This window comes from Mercenaria mercenaria, chromosome 10 (genome assembly GCF_021730395.1).
Source record: "Mercenaria mercenaria strain notata chromosome 10, MADL_Memer_1, whole genome shotgun sequence".
In the NCBI taxonomy this organism is placed as follows: Eukaryota; Metazoa; Mollusca; class Bivalvia; order Venerida; family Veneridae; genus Mercenaria; species Mercenaria mercenaria.
This window is the reverse complement of record NC_069370.1, coordinates 74,236,295-74,252,268: the sequence shown is the minus strand read 5'-3', so window position 1 is coordinate 74,252,268 and position 15,974 is coordinate 74,236,295. Positions and strand designations below refer to the sequence as shown.

Genomic DNA, 15,974 nt, shown 5'->3' with positions numbered 1-15,974 from the left:
TCATACTGTGATTATATGTACTTTATTTTATGTTTGATTTGCATGTTATATGATTCGTTATTAGTTTTAGAAATTAGATACAATTATTACATGACATTCTATATAAACTGCTAGTCCATTTTGAACTGTGGTGACTAGTCTTTGGTTCAGTCTAAAGCCAAACTCTTACGAAAACAACTTTATTCTGATTTCATTAAATAAGATCCTTACTGAATGGCTTACCAGTCGACAGCTAATATTATGAAAATAAAAGTTTGACGCAACAGTAATGTCTGTAAATAAGTAATATTCAGATATGATATGTTATCTAAATTTTAGAAAGGTTTATACGGGCTTTCTTTCACATATTATGACATTGCGATATGAGCATTTGATTTAAAATATTTCAAAATCTATCACCACTCACGTTTCGATTTTATCGTAAAGTGTAAACGCAATTCTCATGTATTTCCATACATTAGTTTGTCAGTAATTAAGTTTGAAGCTTCAGAGAAATTGATTTTTTTTTCAATATCTAAAGTATTTTTGTGTTAACGAAATTTGAGCCGCTCGCTTATGAAAAATTTAGAAATAGATTATACTTTTAAAGGAAATTTAACTCTTAACATGCTGGGAACGAATTGGTTTCTTCTTTGCAATCATAGATCATGTCAGCTCACATCGTGCAGACTGATCATGATCTGCACTGCTGCCATTCAGTCAGTAACATTTTTGGTTTGACCTTTCATAATTATAGTAATGTACGCAATTGAAGATAGAAAGGTTCATATGTAATTAGTATTATGTTAGGATTTAGTTTACTTATATCGCCTTTTGAAACTTCATTTTGCGTGATCTCGAATAAGTAATGCTGACAATATATACTAGTATTTAACTATGAAATCTTGTTCAAGGGAAAAAAAAAATCTTAAAAACAATACATTTCATATTCAATTTTAGAATGCGACTTAATAAGTATATCTTAGATTTTTCGTGAAATTTGAGCCAGGATTCTTTACTCAGTTGATATTTAGAACAAAACTGTTAACATGGTAAGATTTTAAATTTGTATGTTCTTTCTATGTCATACGATTCATTCAATTAGGTTAAGAATGGTTATAAATACAATTATGAGAAAGGGAAAAGTTTATAAAGACAGAGAAAGTGAAGACATAAATTACAACGCAAAAAACCACATTAAAAACATAAAATACCTTTCACTTATAGTAAATGGGGTAACATATTTTTATGACCGCCTTGAAACACCTGACGGATATTGTTTACCCTAGGCAATATTGTAATACACAATAAAAGTCAAAGGGTAATTTTAAGATATTTGTTACAATTAAATCAAATAATAGATATCGCAATTTTTTAAAACGAATGATTAAAGAATTTACCAAAAACATGCATTAATTCAAAGAAGTATAATAATACATTTATTTTTATAGATCTTTGATTAATTTAAGAATACAGAATAATATATACAAAGGAGGTTCGGAAAGAAGCAGAATTATCAGTTCATCAAGGCTATCTTTCAAATTAAAGTTTGGTCATATTATGAATAATAGAAAATGATTTTTTTTTTGTTTAAAAATTATTAAAAAGTCCCATATGAAGAAAAAAAGATGACCGCGTCGGAGATCGAACCCGGACCACTACCGCAATAAAAAAAAGTCTCCAGATCGTTTGACAAAAAATAATATAGGTATAAATAAATAAATTAATCATCGTTATATTTCTTAAGAATGCTTTGAAACTCAATTACTGACAGGCTGTATTTTACGAAAACACATGAGAATTAGTTGCTTTAAGTATATTTTGCGATGAAAATTAAAAACATTTGTATATTTAACGCTAAATCCTCCATAGCGTTATTTTAATAAACGACAGCGGATCTAGGTTTCGGCGTTTCTGAGTTCAACAATTAATTTGTTTTAAATTGTCTAATTACATTTTTTTTTTTTTTTTTTTTTTTTTTTTTTTTTTTTTTTTTTTTTGTTAATGTGAAGTAGGCTTTGAGCTATAACAATTTGTACCGACAAAGTCAGACTAGCAGACGACAATATTTTCCGTAACAGCTTCCGAGTACTTACGGATGACGGCGGAAAAAGCCGGAAATTTTTAAGAAATGTTCACTGTACACACTAAAATGCAAAAAGGACCAAACAAACCATTCTAAAATTTAAAACAAATTACACATAACGAAAATTGAATAATTTTTCTACATTTTTAGGGGTATCGAATTTTTGATTTTTTGCGGAAAATATCTCATTTTATCTGTTATAATTTGAAAAAGTCAGTTTTTTTTACCCGTTTCCTTCAGAGTCTATATGAACTGAGGTGGGTCTATTTAAAGTCAAAAAGGACCAACCAAATATTAAAATATTTTTTTTTTTAAATATTCATAATATCCGGAATAAATTAAACTTTAATTTGTGGGGTATCGAATTTTTGATTTCCAAATAGAACTTTTTCTATTTAAGTTTAAGTATATTTTTCCTTCTTTGTTTATATAGGCCAATTTATCGATTTTCCAATAGATCGATGTTACTAAAAGTTGGTAATGCAATACTGAAAACTAATAACCCTTCGGATCTCGGGCCAACAGTTTTCTTTGTGTTATGTCTAGTTGTATCGTATCGTATCTCATCGTTTCGTTTCGTATCGTGTATTGTACTGTGTTGTGTTGTGTAGCTTTACGTTGCGTGCATTGCGTCACGTCGCCACGCATAGAATCGCATCTTATATTGCACTACACTGCACTGCACTTTATCGTATCGCATCGCATCGCATCGCATTACATTGCATTGCATTGCGTTGTATTGTTTCAAGGAAAATGATTGTAGAGAAACTTGTGTATTTCGTTTGTTTGCTTATAAGTCTCTTCAGCTAATCTAATTACATGGTTATATGAAATTCCGCTCCCTACTTAAATCTTAATACAATGTTTTTTTTTTTCAAGGCATACATTTTAATTCTATAACATGTAGTTTAGAGGAAAATCAGAGAATAAAATAAAAAGATAACTTAACTTTTTTTCCACTGCAAAAATATAAATCATTCCATGTCTCAGCAGAAAACCTTGATGATTTGTTTAGTGGACATTGCTACATCAATAGTTTGAACATTGGAACTAATTAGAATCTACTGCAAATTTAGATAAAAGGTAATGGTACACTCAACCATAGAAATCTATTTTTATTTGTGATTTACTAAGAGTGATACCATTTCAGAAACTTTTTGAAACTTTTTATCCTGTTTGAATGCCATTCAATGAAATAAGTTTATATGACATGTCAAGTGTATATATGTTTTCAATTGGAAACTGCTTGTTCAGTGAGATTTTGAAAAAAAAGTGGCTTAAAAGCTGTCAGTCTCATTTTGGGCATTATTTTTATGACATGTCTCACTACTCATATATATATTCTGTTAGATGTTTATTCTAGGAAGATAATATTACGTGTACCACAAGGAGATAAATTCATTTCAGGAATGCATGTTTGGTGATTTTAAAAATGATACATGGTAATGATATTTGAAAGTTTTGTATTTCTTTCGATTTCTATAGAATTTCCAGTTTCATTTTCCCATTTTACAGATATTGAGTTATCTATACAATATGGTACCAAAGGCAAGTTTTAAAACTGCTTGAATTTTGAGGATTCATTTATATCAAGTCTAACCAAAATAAACCAAAGCTAGGGATCGAGTTTAGAAAAAAATAAAATTTCTCTCTTTCCTTATGTGAAATATGTTCATCAAATGTATACTTGTGCTAAAAGCTCTGTCTTAGCTGGACAACAACGCGGGTTAAGAAACATCTCAAGATAAATCTAGCTCACTGAATAATTATTCTTTTTAAGATCAATCGTCAAAATTTCAAAAAAAAAAATCTGTTACCAAAACAGATTAAAAATGATAAGAAGAAACGCGTAGTACCCATACACATTTCTGAGTTTTGTACAATTTTTTTTGTAAACATTTTATATCATAAAGTAGCAGGAAACACGACTGAACAAATGATGAAGATTGCAGATCTTACTTTCTTGTAAATTGGACAACTGTAAAAATGTCTACTTAATGGGTCAGTCACACTACACCGTATAGTGATAACGGACGCCCAACGTATTAAAAAATTGCAACAGAAAGTTATCCGATGACGATAGGCATCCCCCGCTGCTGCTCGGTGCTCTCGCGATCGGTGTAATGGGCGCATAAAACGCACAATGACCGCAAGAACAACGCACATATACGGGACGAACAACGCTCAATTAACGGACATCACCGTACTAGTAACGGACTTGTACCGCGTAAAACGTAAGCGCAACTCATGAGAAACTGACAATACCTTCTTCGAACGTTTGACGAATGTATTGTCAGTTATCATCCGTTAAACATACGTTACATCCTTTGCATGTCCAGTAGTAGTCCGGCCGTGATTCAGGTCCACCGGACAAGAACGGATGCGAACCAGACAAGTACAGAATAAGGAACGCACGAGTAACGGACAAAACGCACACCAGCGCATTGCTACGGTACATCTAACGGACAACTTTGTCCGGTGGTGTACGTTCCAAGTTTTTAACATGCTCAAAACCTACCACCGGATGGAACGAAAATCGCCGGACAAGGAGCGCAGGCGCCGCAGAAACGGAAGAGAAACGCATGCGAACGGACACGAACGGATTGAAAATTTTGTTATACGTTGGACGTCCGTTAACGCTATACGGTGTAGTGTGACTGACCCATTAGTCTTAAATGTGTTATTCGATGTCTATCTTTTATATACGCATGATGGTATTCCAAGTATTTATCATAAGTATTATTTACTATTACAGTCAAACCTGTCTATAAAGACCACCCTTGGGAGAGCCAAAATGTGGTCTTTATTGGTAGGTGGTCTTTATTCACAGGTTAAAATACCATCAAAGGGTGAAGTTGATCCACACCTGGAGAATTATTGGTTCCTAACGCGTCAAATTTTTTTTTACAAGAGATGCATTTATATTAATACTATTCAACGGGCCAATGAACCCCCTATCTTCAAGAATTTGAACATCATCCAGATCCTCATCGGTGAAGACACTTGAAAAAATGAGTCCAAAAGTTCTGCTTTTTGTCGGTCAGAAGTTAATAATGATCCATCCTCTGTTCTCACTACGAGTTTTTGACTGTGAGCGGACGTAATCCCAAAATGTTCTTTGCAAGAAGACGCTCAAAATTTAACTTTGATTACCGGCAAATCTTTGTTGCTTTATTTCTTTTAGCAGGGTACGTTTGATAATTTTGTTTTGTTTGACCCATAAAGTATTGCTTCCAAGCCTTCCTTTTTTGACTGAATAGCAGATAAATAAATGCTTCCTTATCAATTTAAGGTGTTTTCTTTGTTTTGTTGGAAGGATTCACTCACTGACACTTGTAATCGTTTAATACAGATGTAAAACTGCCCCAAAAAAGTGTATATATTGCACTTGTCCGAGTCTTTTCATACTTTACTTTCCATTTCTCTTTTATTCTTGCGCACCGTGATACGTATAATGGTCAAGCTTGACATCACCACTTACAGATGTAGATAGATAGATAGATAGATAGATAGATCATATTATGGAATCCCGGTGCGACATGTTTTTTGCAGTTTGCTATTTGCTTTCTGCGTTTTGCTTTTTGCATTTATGTTTTGCTTCTTGCGTTTTGCTATTAATAATAATTTGTCTTTTGCGCTCTAGTTTCCTTTTTTTTTAAATATATGCCTATAGCTATAATAATAAACTCTGTAAAAAGATCCTTTGAAAGCAAAGAATGCAACCAAGAAGAATAATAGCAGACACAGTTTGATAGAGTCTGTTCATGAGATGTAATGAAACGTGCAACACCTCTTACGCCCCCTAGCACCGGCTTAAGCGGAACTCTATAACACATATGCTGATCCCTAAGGACCAGAAAGTACAACAACACAAGACATCAACGTAAAGCATCTTTAAAAATATACAATTGGTAGTATTTTGAATTTCTATAGAAGTGTGATCGGCTGCATTTTACGAAATCCCTATGCAATTATGTTTCATTCTTTTAGCGTTTTGATTTTTTGGTATTTTTGCGTCTTGGTTCTTGCTTTTTGCTGTTTGTGTTTTGCTTCTTGCTTTTTGCGTTTTGGGTGTAGTATTTTGTAACATGTACATAACTGCATAATATGGAATCCCGGTGCAAAAAGCAAATAGCAAAAAGCATGTCGCACCAGGATTCCATACTTTATGGGCTGGTCAATATTCGCTCAATTATAACCAAACACCTCTAATTTCTACTTCCGGTGTCGAAAAAAAAAATAAGAAAAGATAACATTGACACTGAAAAAACGTTAAGAAGCCTCATTTAGAATGACAGTAAATTGTTATTTTTTGATAAATGTTTTATCTGAATAACAATGGTTGGGGTTTTTGCTGCAGCCACTGCCCGACTGACCCCAGAATTTGTTGAAAGTTTCGACCCAGAAAAACTAGCTGCAAAGTTTGTTAGAGTAGAAAAAGAATTTGGAGTTAAATTTACAAAGTCAAAGAGCACATTTAACATCGTAGGTCACTGGGAAGCAGTGAGAAAAGCACGCAAGAGTTTATTAAAATTGAAGAATAATGAAAAGTGTGAAAAGTGTACAAAGAGAAATGAGGAGACGGCACTAACAGTAGGAGACGCTCCAGCACATGGAACAACAGAGGCTTTAGATGAAAACAGCTTTAATAATGATGAAGATGTTTCTCAAGCACCACAGAGGCATCTCACACCAAATAAAGAGCCACCTCTGGTTAGAGGAAAAGGTACATTGAAAGAAATTTACAGCATGGATGTTGGTACAATATCTGAAAGGAAGTGGCTATTCCTACGGTCCCATAAGAATAGCCTCACAGGCTATTCCTATGGCTCTCCCGTAAGAATAGTGAAATAGCCCGCAGGTGGCAATTCCTACGGCTCTAAAGACAGTTTTTTATGTCCATCTTGAATTGCATTGTACTGAATTAATTCAAATTTTTTATGGTATATTTGCGAACAAATTGTTTACTTTTCAGTATCCCCGTGACATCGGTTTTCGACGACGCAAGGAATCATACGATTGCCAAAAATAGGAAAGGAGAATAATTAAATTGCCTACTTGTCAAGTGACAAAACAATACAAGACCTTCACTTTGTGTGTGGTTTTTATCCGGAAATCTGATTTTTGCAAGTTCTATTCGGATAAAAACGGAAGTTGGTTGAAAACACCTGCGCGCACTTTGCGACTTACGTATTCGACGGTACCCGCCAATCACACTAAAAATCTATACCGTACATTGAACTTAGTACAAAGCATCACCTATCATGAGAAACAGTTATTGTTATGCATTTTATCAACGTTTTGACCGTATTCAACGGTATTTAATATATTTTCAGTGAGTTATTGGTAAGTCCTATTCAAATTTTCATTTATTAAATATAATTGATTGTTAAACTTTGGGCACCTTGCATAAATCGGCTCTGCTCCGTGTTACTCATATAGATCTTTGCACCCAACCATAACATTTATTAAGTAACACCCATTTAACAATGTAGATGGGATTTTTTTTATCAATTTCTGCCTGAATTGTTAACAATTAGCATTTGCAATGTAAGTACATGTATCTTAAAGAATGGCTTTGACGTTCTTAGTTTATTCTGCAAGGGAGTCATCTAAATCAGATCGTGATATTTTTACTGTACGGTATAGGTTTTTTAAAAGCATGACACGACCAATAACAACAAAGATGGCCGTGTCTGCAGACGAACATCTAAACTATTTTCATGCTTCTAAGTGATTAAATGAGAGTGCCACTCAAGTACCAGTTTTGGGATTAAACAAAAGATGTATAAAACGGTATGTTGATATTAATTTATCATTTTACTTTCCATTTTTATTTGATTAAGTTATAAAATGTGGACACTAGTAGAACTTTGTTTATTCTACCAACATACCACGTGATCACCACTTTACATGCGCGGGATATGCAAATTAACCGGAAATACTGACATCGTCGAAAACGTATGTCCGTCGAAAACGTAAGTCGTGGGGATATCACATCGAGAGAACAGGAAGTACATGATTTCGAATAATGGAAAAGGCTAATTTATGTCTATGTGTAATATTGTCGTCATCGAAATGATATATATGTATAGATATATGCAACAAATCAATGAATGTAATGATAATAGTGTGAGTAATAAATATTAGGGGTGAGTATTGCCACGAAAATTGGTATTGCGATATATTGCAATATTGTATGTGAATATTGCAATATACTGCGATATATTGTACCAGTTATTTAATGAACAAAAACATGACAAATCATACTGTTTTTTTTTTCAAATTTATTCAATTAAAAATGAGTAAAATGACTAGTATCAACAACACGAGTGTTTGCTCGACCCTCTCAATAAATAAAAATACCAGTAAACAATTTCAGATCAAAGAGCAAGCTTAAAACCAAAATGCTATTACGCCGATTACCGGATATTCAAAAGCGAAAGTAGACTGCGTCAAAATATTATTTAGTTTATTGTGCGGCACTACATTCGGTTTACGGATACAATCATATAACACAGGTTGCTCAATTCACCGACTATAAACGAGGAAAATGGTATAGCTGTTGTATGAATAATAAATTCTAGTTGATAGAAAAATTACTAATGAGTCGCTGACAAATACGAAATTATATTTATCTAAATTTTCTTATTGGTTTTATTATGTGGAATTGGGTCCGTAAAATAGCTGTAAACCAGTCTGCTACCTGCACCGGAAATGAAAGGAGAAAAATGAAAACAAAGTTGAATCGTGCTGGCAAGAAAAGGATTTTTTTGTGAATCTTCTTGGTTTACGTTAGTGTTACTTAATGTTATAAAATAACCGGTATTCGAAAATCATATCGCAATATCGTATCGTCAGGGAAAACATCGCAATAACCGGTCTACCGCGGTATATCGCCCACCCCTAATAAATATGTCATTATTTTAAGTTTATTTTGAATATCATTTGGATAAAGTTGAAAACTGATATGCAATTATAACAAATCGAACTCACTTCCTCTGGATGTGATACTGAAAAGTAAACAATGTGTTCGAAAATATACCAGTTGAATTAATTCAGTACATTGCAATACATGATGGACTTACAAAACTGTCTTTAGAGCCGTAGGAATAGCCTGTGAGGCTATTCTTACGGGACCGTAGGAATAGCCACTTCCTATCTGAAAAGGCCGCGGACAAAGAACTGGTACAAACTCTCTAGATCACCATTCTGCAGAACTTTTACCAGCTCCCAACAACGCATTACTACAGGCTTAAACAGGCTGTCAACTAGTAGCCATTAGATTAGCCTTACTCATTTGCAGTGCTCCCGCTGTGAACCGACATTATTACCATCTGTCGATTATTTTATTCAAATGTCGATTAAAACGCAATTTTGGCGATAGAAAATGGCAATTAATTTATAAAAATGATGCAAAAAAAATATATTGCCAAAAATTGTCTTATTGGCAAAAACGTGCGAAGTCGGTAGCAGGAAGTGTATTTGCCCAGAGGCATAATTACCCCCTCTAAACTGTCAGGGGTGTAACTGTTTTAAGTTATATAACCTATTTCAGTTACTTTTTCAAGCATTTTATAACCTGTATTAGTTATAAAATATAGTAAACTCAGTTAAATTATTCAAAAAAAAGTCTTTTTGCTGTTCTCACAAAGTGACCTTTAAAGTGAAATTAGTAGCAAACTGTGGTTAATCAAATTCTCTTTTAGTCTGATCATGACCTGATAAGCATAATGGGATGTTAAGAGTTTTATAGCTTTAAAACTTTTGCGTAAAAAATTTTTACTGCATAGCTGGAAAGGTAAAAGTTCAAGGATTCAGGAAATAATTGCATTAGTCTCATTCAAAATAAGGAATTGGCACAGGAGGGCTTTGTAATATTTTATGATAACTGAAACAAGTTATGAAAGTATAAGCAATAACTCAAATGGGTTATGAACTGCGATAACTTGAAACAGTTACACCCCCGACTACGGAACGGTGACCTTAACACGCTTAATTGATTTGTTTATCGCCAACACGCATATGCGGTATACTTCACTGATTGATCCACATGTGTGCACTGTTTATCGCATAGAAGTTTAAAGAAACAATTATCATCACCAACAATAAAACATTACATGCATTGGCTCGAACAAGCTCCGAAGACGGAAGACAAATTCAATATTTCTGGAAAATATATCGATAATTTCAGCACAATATCTCAGTAACAATATTCTTCTAGCAAATGACATTTCACATCCAGTTTAAATTAAAACATTTTTTTTTTCGATCAGTAATAAATTTGCTACTAATACTTTGGATTTTCGTTAATCCTACTTTTACAGTATTTTTTAGAAAAGAAAAAACATTCAGTTTGTCTCCTATTAAGAACTGATATCTCTGTCACATTTTGATGGATAGCCTGAAATAAACACCATCACATGGCAGCTAGCCTTCAATAGGCGTGTAGGCAAAAGTTTCCTTTATTGATTTTCTTTGATGTGAGATGAAAGTTAAGTGGTTGGGTATTGCCAGGTGAATGGCGTAATTTGACAATTCTACTCCAAGTAAAATGTACTTTAGATTTTTATGCCCCCGAAGGGAGCATATTAGTTTTCAACTGTCCGTCCGTTCGTTCGTCACAACGTTAATTTTTTGCATGAAGGCACTTTACTCGCGAACCACTGCACCCAGGACCTTCAAACTTCACATGCTGAACGTACTTATTGAGTACACGACCCCTACTGACTTTGGGGTCAAAGGTCAAGGCGCTGCGGGGGCATTTGTCACCATTAAACAGCTCTTGTTTAAAGTGGATTTTCATTATGTAGCTGAACAACAGTAAGTCTGTTGATTTTAATAAAATGCTGACTGTTGGTATAATAAAACAAATTTAATAAAAAATATTCTTTGTTAAAAAATTTTTTTTCATCATTCATTCTATTCTAGTGGCCCTTTTGTCTAAATTCTATTATTTTACACATTGTTTTGAACCAATTAGATATGATGATGATAGTAATGAATATTATGATGATGATAGTAATGATTATTATGATGATATTGAAGGTCATTGTACAAAGTGATACTACAAAATGTACGTAGGACTCCCAAGAAGATTTAAGAGGGACTCCAAAATCTGAATGTTAGGCAGGCCTGACTCCATGAAATTGAGCCCTAATGGAAGCCCTGAACTGAAGATATGCATAAATGTATGATTATTCAAAGCCTATGATAAACATGAATAATGATAATTGAAAAATAAAGTGTGTTTAAGATTTTCATGAAAAAAAAAAGGATTAAATAGTTATAAATACCCTGTTTTATGTTTTTTATTGAAATTTGCGAAAAGCGAATAACGCGTGCCCCAAGTTTGTCTTAATTTTTTCCCTGAAAAAAAAAAGTGGCTATTAATTTATAATGGCCAGGGCTAGCAATGCTCATTTGGCTTATTGGCTTATTTTATGATATCTGATATTTTATAGTTGTCATCCCTCTATGACTAACCCGTATCTGCATTTTACTGAAAACGAAGACATTAAAAAATCCAAAAAAAGTCATAATATACTGGTCAGACTTGTTTGCTTTAATAAATTAAACATTAATATTCATGTAGAGGCTCCAAATGGGTTGAATTTAATTCATATTTTTAAGTAAGACTTAAATCTTCGAAAATATGATGTGACAGGTGCTAGGAGATATGTACCCAGACAGTAGTTTCAATAAGACAATGGCTACAATTACAGTAATCCTAGCCTCCGATTCTAGGATTACGCAGGTTCCGTATTTGTAGACAACCCTTTGAGGATAGCTATAGGCTAGGTTTATGGAAGTATTTAAGAGGCATCAAATATATGTTAAGACATGCATAAATGATGTTGTAAACTTACTTATTTCACTTAAAATAGTGAAAACGTAATACAAAAACATATACGGGTGTTGATTTCACCTGATTCTATATGCGCGGAAATCTAAAGTGACAGGCAAAATCAAATAAAATTTAAAGTATAGAATGTTTTTTAAAATGCTTTTGAGCTATTATTAAGAATATAATTCTTCGTTTGTCTGCCAATTTTCAAAAAAATATATATATATTTAGTATGGTTTTGGAAAGAAAAACGGGTGTTGATTTCGCCTGTTTCTTTAAGATTATCTTAACCCAAAATGGCGGATCGATAACACGAAATAATAGGGCGTGCATCAAAAAACGCTATTTTAAGTGAAATAAATAAGTTTACAATAACATTATTTGTGCATGTCCTAACATACATTTTGATGCCTCTTAAATAGTTAATACTTCCGTAATCCTAGCCTATCCTCATAGGGTTGTCTAGGAATACGGAACTTCCATAATCCTAGAATTGGAGGCTAGGATTACGGTACTGTAATCATAGCCACTGCCTTTCAATAAACAGCAGACTGCCGATGACACTAAATTGCAGAAACAAAACACAAAATATACATTCATAAAATGTCAGCCAGGCAAGTTTATGCTTTAATGTCAACATAAATTCATTACTGTAAACCTAGAAATGTTTTCGCGCTTTTTAGATTAGCGCCTTTCGTGGATAGTATATTTCCGTGAAATTAAATAGCCGCGAAAAACTCTGATCTAACAAAAACGCGAAAGATTCTAGCTTCAGCTTAAATAGATCACTATTCCAGTACCATAACTGTATAAAATGAGTGCACAAGTCCACATTAACTCAATTTATTGACAAGTTATTTCTGTAGATGTAACAGCCTTTTCAATATCGATCCATCAAGCAAACAGGGGATAAAAACAGAAACATCTATCGAACGACATATGTAATTTGTAGTCGGCAGCCAATGCGATATATTATTTGTATGTAAAATATTGTGTCTATTTCTGCTAAGAGTGGTTTAATTGCCTAACAAATGATACTGCTTTATAGCCTTTAAATGGCAAACAAATGACAGTGTAATAACAGCAATTTACTGACTGTAAATAATCGGGTGTGTGAAAAAGTCTGTATCTAAAAAGAATTTCTCTCTATCTGTTCTGGGGGCTTTATCTCACGCTGTACCTCTGGTCAGATCGCTCTGTGTCTGTACTAGTAGAGGATGATTTTTGGCTAAGTTTCCTATTTGTAAAGCGCCTTTGAACGTGTTTATCATGAAAAGGGCGCTGTATAAATCTGGTATAATAATAACCGTTGATATGGATGAAAATGATTGGGGTACATTATAATTAAAGGGTACAAAAACTGAACGTTTTCGAGAATACTATCAATGCAACTATGCCATGACACTTACCCTAGTATACTAAATATGTTCACTAGCGACTTCATTTTCGCGGGATTCGCGATGGATATGGTTTCGCGAATATTTGTATCCGCGAAAATGTCCACGTTTAGAAAAACGCGAAACATAGTATCCGTGAACATTTCTAGGTTTACAGTATCAGAGATGTAATTATTACAAATACTAGTACTTTGTACATGTACCAGAAAACATTCCCAACAGATTTCATCGAGGATTTCTTAACAGAAAAATGCAGAATAAGTTTGGACATGACGGAGACAGCGACAGTCAAAAGTTATCATGCTGTCCCGAAATGTCCTATTCTTTGGACTACCATTAGTTCTGCGACAAAAGCATGCTTTTTTGTGACATATCAAAATGATTAAATTGAGACATCAGTGATTTTTACATTTTTTAAGGACATTCTAGATAGCCAGTACTATTTCTGTGGAGTGTCAGCCGAGAGAGCCAGTACTGGTTCTGTAGAATTGGAGCATTGTGTTTATTTTTTTCAAAACAATGTGTGGCTTTCTGTAGCGGAAAATATAGCTCTATAATTAAATGCCATAAAGAGATTAACGTCACGATGCATATTACTGAACAATTCCTTAAAAATTCAAGGGGAAATGATCTTCTTTTGGTGAAGATGCAACCATACAAAACATAACTTTTTTGCTCAGAGAAATAGCCTATATATATATATAAGGCTATAAAAATAGCAAAAAAAAAAAGTCACTGCGTTTGAGCCAGTACTGATTCTGTGGAATGGAGGCCTAAAGGGCTGGTACCCATTCTGTGGAATAGTGGCCTAGAGAGCCAGTACCAGATCTATGGAAAGGTGGCTTAAGAGTTGGTACTGGTTCTAAGGAATCACAGCATAGAAAGCTGGAACTAGACTAGTTCTGTAGAATAGTGTACTAGAGAGCTGGTACTGGTTCTGTGTTATCATGGCATAGAGTCTTAGAGAGTTGGTACTGGTTATATGCAGTCATTGCTTAGAGAGCCCGAAACCATTCCCTAGCTATTGACATCTAAAAAACATTAAGGCATGCACATGCATGCCCTTTGGATTACTGAAAATGTTCAGGTATGCGTCTTGATGTGCCTCACCATAGCTACACCACTGCCTAGTGACTTTGACATTATAATTTGAATGATAGCTCTGATGATAAATCATAAGCTACAGTTTATCATAAGAATATATTCAATTGTATACAAACCATCCTCCCATTTATCTCCACCTCTGATTCATGTGGAGAAGTTGGCAGTTGCTTGCATAGAATAGGTTAGTACTGGAACAGAATCCATGAACACTTTAGAGGGCCATCAGCAGGCCAAAAAGAAGCCTTCATATCTGTGTTATCAAACTCGATTATGGTTTTATGCATGTATTACCTTAGCCATAAGTTTGATTGAAACCAAACAGCAGGGTTATCTTAGAAAAAACTTATTCTCCATAAGGGTGGTTTTCAAAATAATGAAGCAAAAGTGTGACATAGGGGTTGAAAATTCAAACCTATTTCTTACGGTGGTCACCTATTTTTTATGATACCAAATAGTTCAAATTTCAAGGAAATAACTTTGGGAAAGTGTTGAGAAATACCAATAAGAAAATATTTCAGCCTTTAATTCGAAAGTTCAGTGAATTTCCAGTAAGAAGGGTGATACATGTTGCAGTGTTTTATGACAAGGAAATATTTATAACAGTAATTTTTTCAACATATATGATAAGTAATAGGGGGCCTCCGTGGCCGAGTGGTTAAGGTCGCTGACTTCAAATCACTTGCCCCTCATCGATGTGGGTTCGAGCCTCACTCGGGGCGTTGAATTCTTCATGTGAGGAAGCCATCCAGCTGGCTTACGGAAGGTCGGTGGTTCTACCCAGGTGCCCGCTCGTGATGAAATAATGCACGGAGGGGCACCCGGGGTCTTCCTCCACTATTAAAGCTGGAAAGTCGCTATATGACCTATCATGTGTCGGTGTGACGTTAAATCCAAAAAAAAAAAAAAATGATAAGTAATAGGTGTATGTGTATGGTTTCAAACTTATTCAATCAAATGTTTTTAAAATCACCCTTTCAGCACAAATCTGACTTGAAAATAAAATTTTACCTAGAAAAGTTGTTGCTGAATGAAAAATAATTAACATATTATTATAAAACCTATTTTTTCCTCGCATTTTGCATGTTTATAAACCACATGCCAAATTTCAAGAATATCCAGTAATTTTAATTTCTAAAATTGTCAACTCAAATTTGAGTTGTTTTACAGATGCACAGGGGACACATACCAAAAATAAGTGTAATATTCATTCATTATTAGTTTTCTGTTCATTAAAAGACTAATGGTGATCAACTTTAGACAAATCCTATCAAACAATTAGTTTATTCCACAAAATAACTACAAAACTTAAAATTTTCACTACAAAAACATGAAAATTCAACAGCATGTAATGCTTTAAATGAAAAATAAGTGACTTTAAACATAACTAACACATTGAAATCATTTAGCTTACATAGACGTCTTATTCAAAGTAGAAAAATTATAAAATGCCATGCATGGTAAAATGGAATAGTAAAATTCATACATACTTTATAATGTTACTAAGAAGGTGCACAGGGGACAAATTGCAGCAAAATATATTTTTATAGAAAATGTTCATAGT

At 33.7% G+C, this 15,974-nt stretch overlaps 1 protein-coding gene across 1 annotated transcript in view; it reads left to right on the top strand.

Annotated features, from left to right (window-relative positions):
* The first annotated feature begins 6,270 nt into the window (after window positions 1-6,270).
* Window positions 6,271-15,974, top strand: part of LOC123561278 (uncharacterized) — a 28,621-nt gene continuing 18,917 nt past the window's right edge. Inside the window, exon 1 of the mRNA XM_045353529.2 lies at window positions 6,271-6,791. Within this exon, the coding sequence (XP_045209464.2) occupies window positions 6,404-6,791 (388 nt within the window). The 5' untranslated portion in view covers window positions 6,271-6,403. The remainder of the gene's footprint in view (window positions 6,792-15,974) is intronic.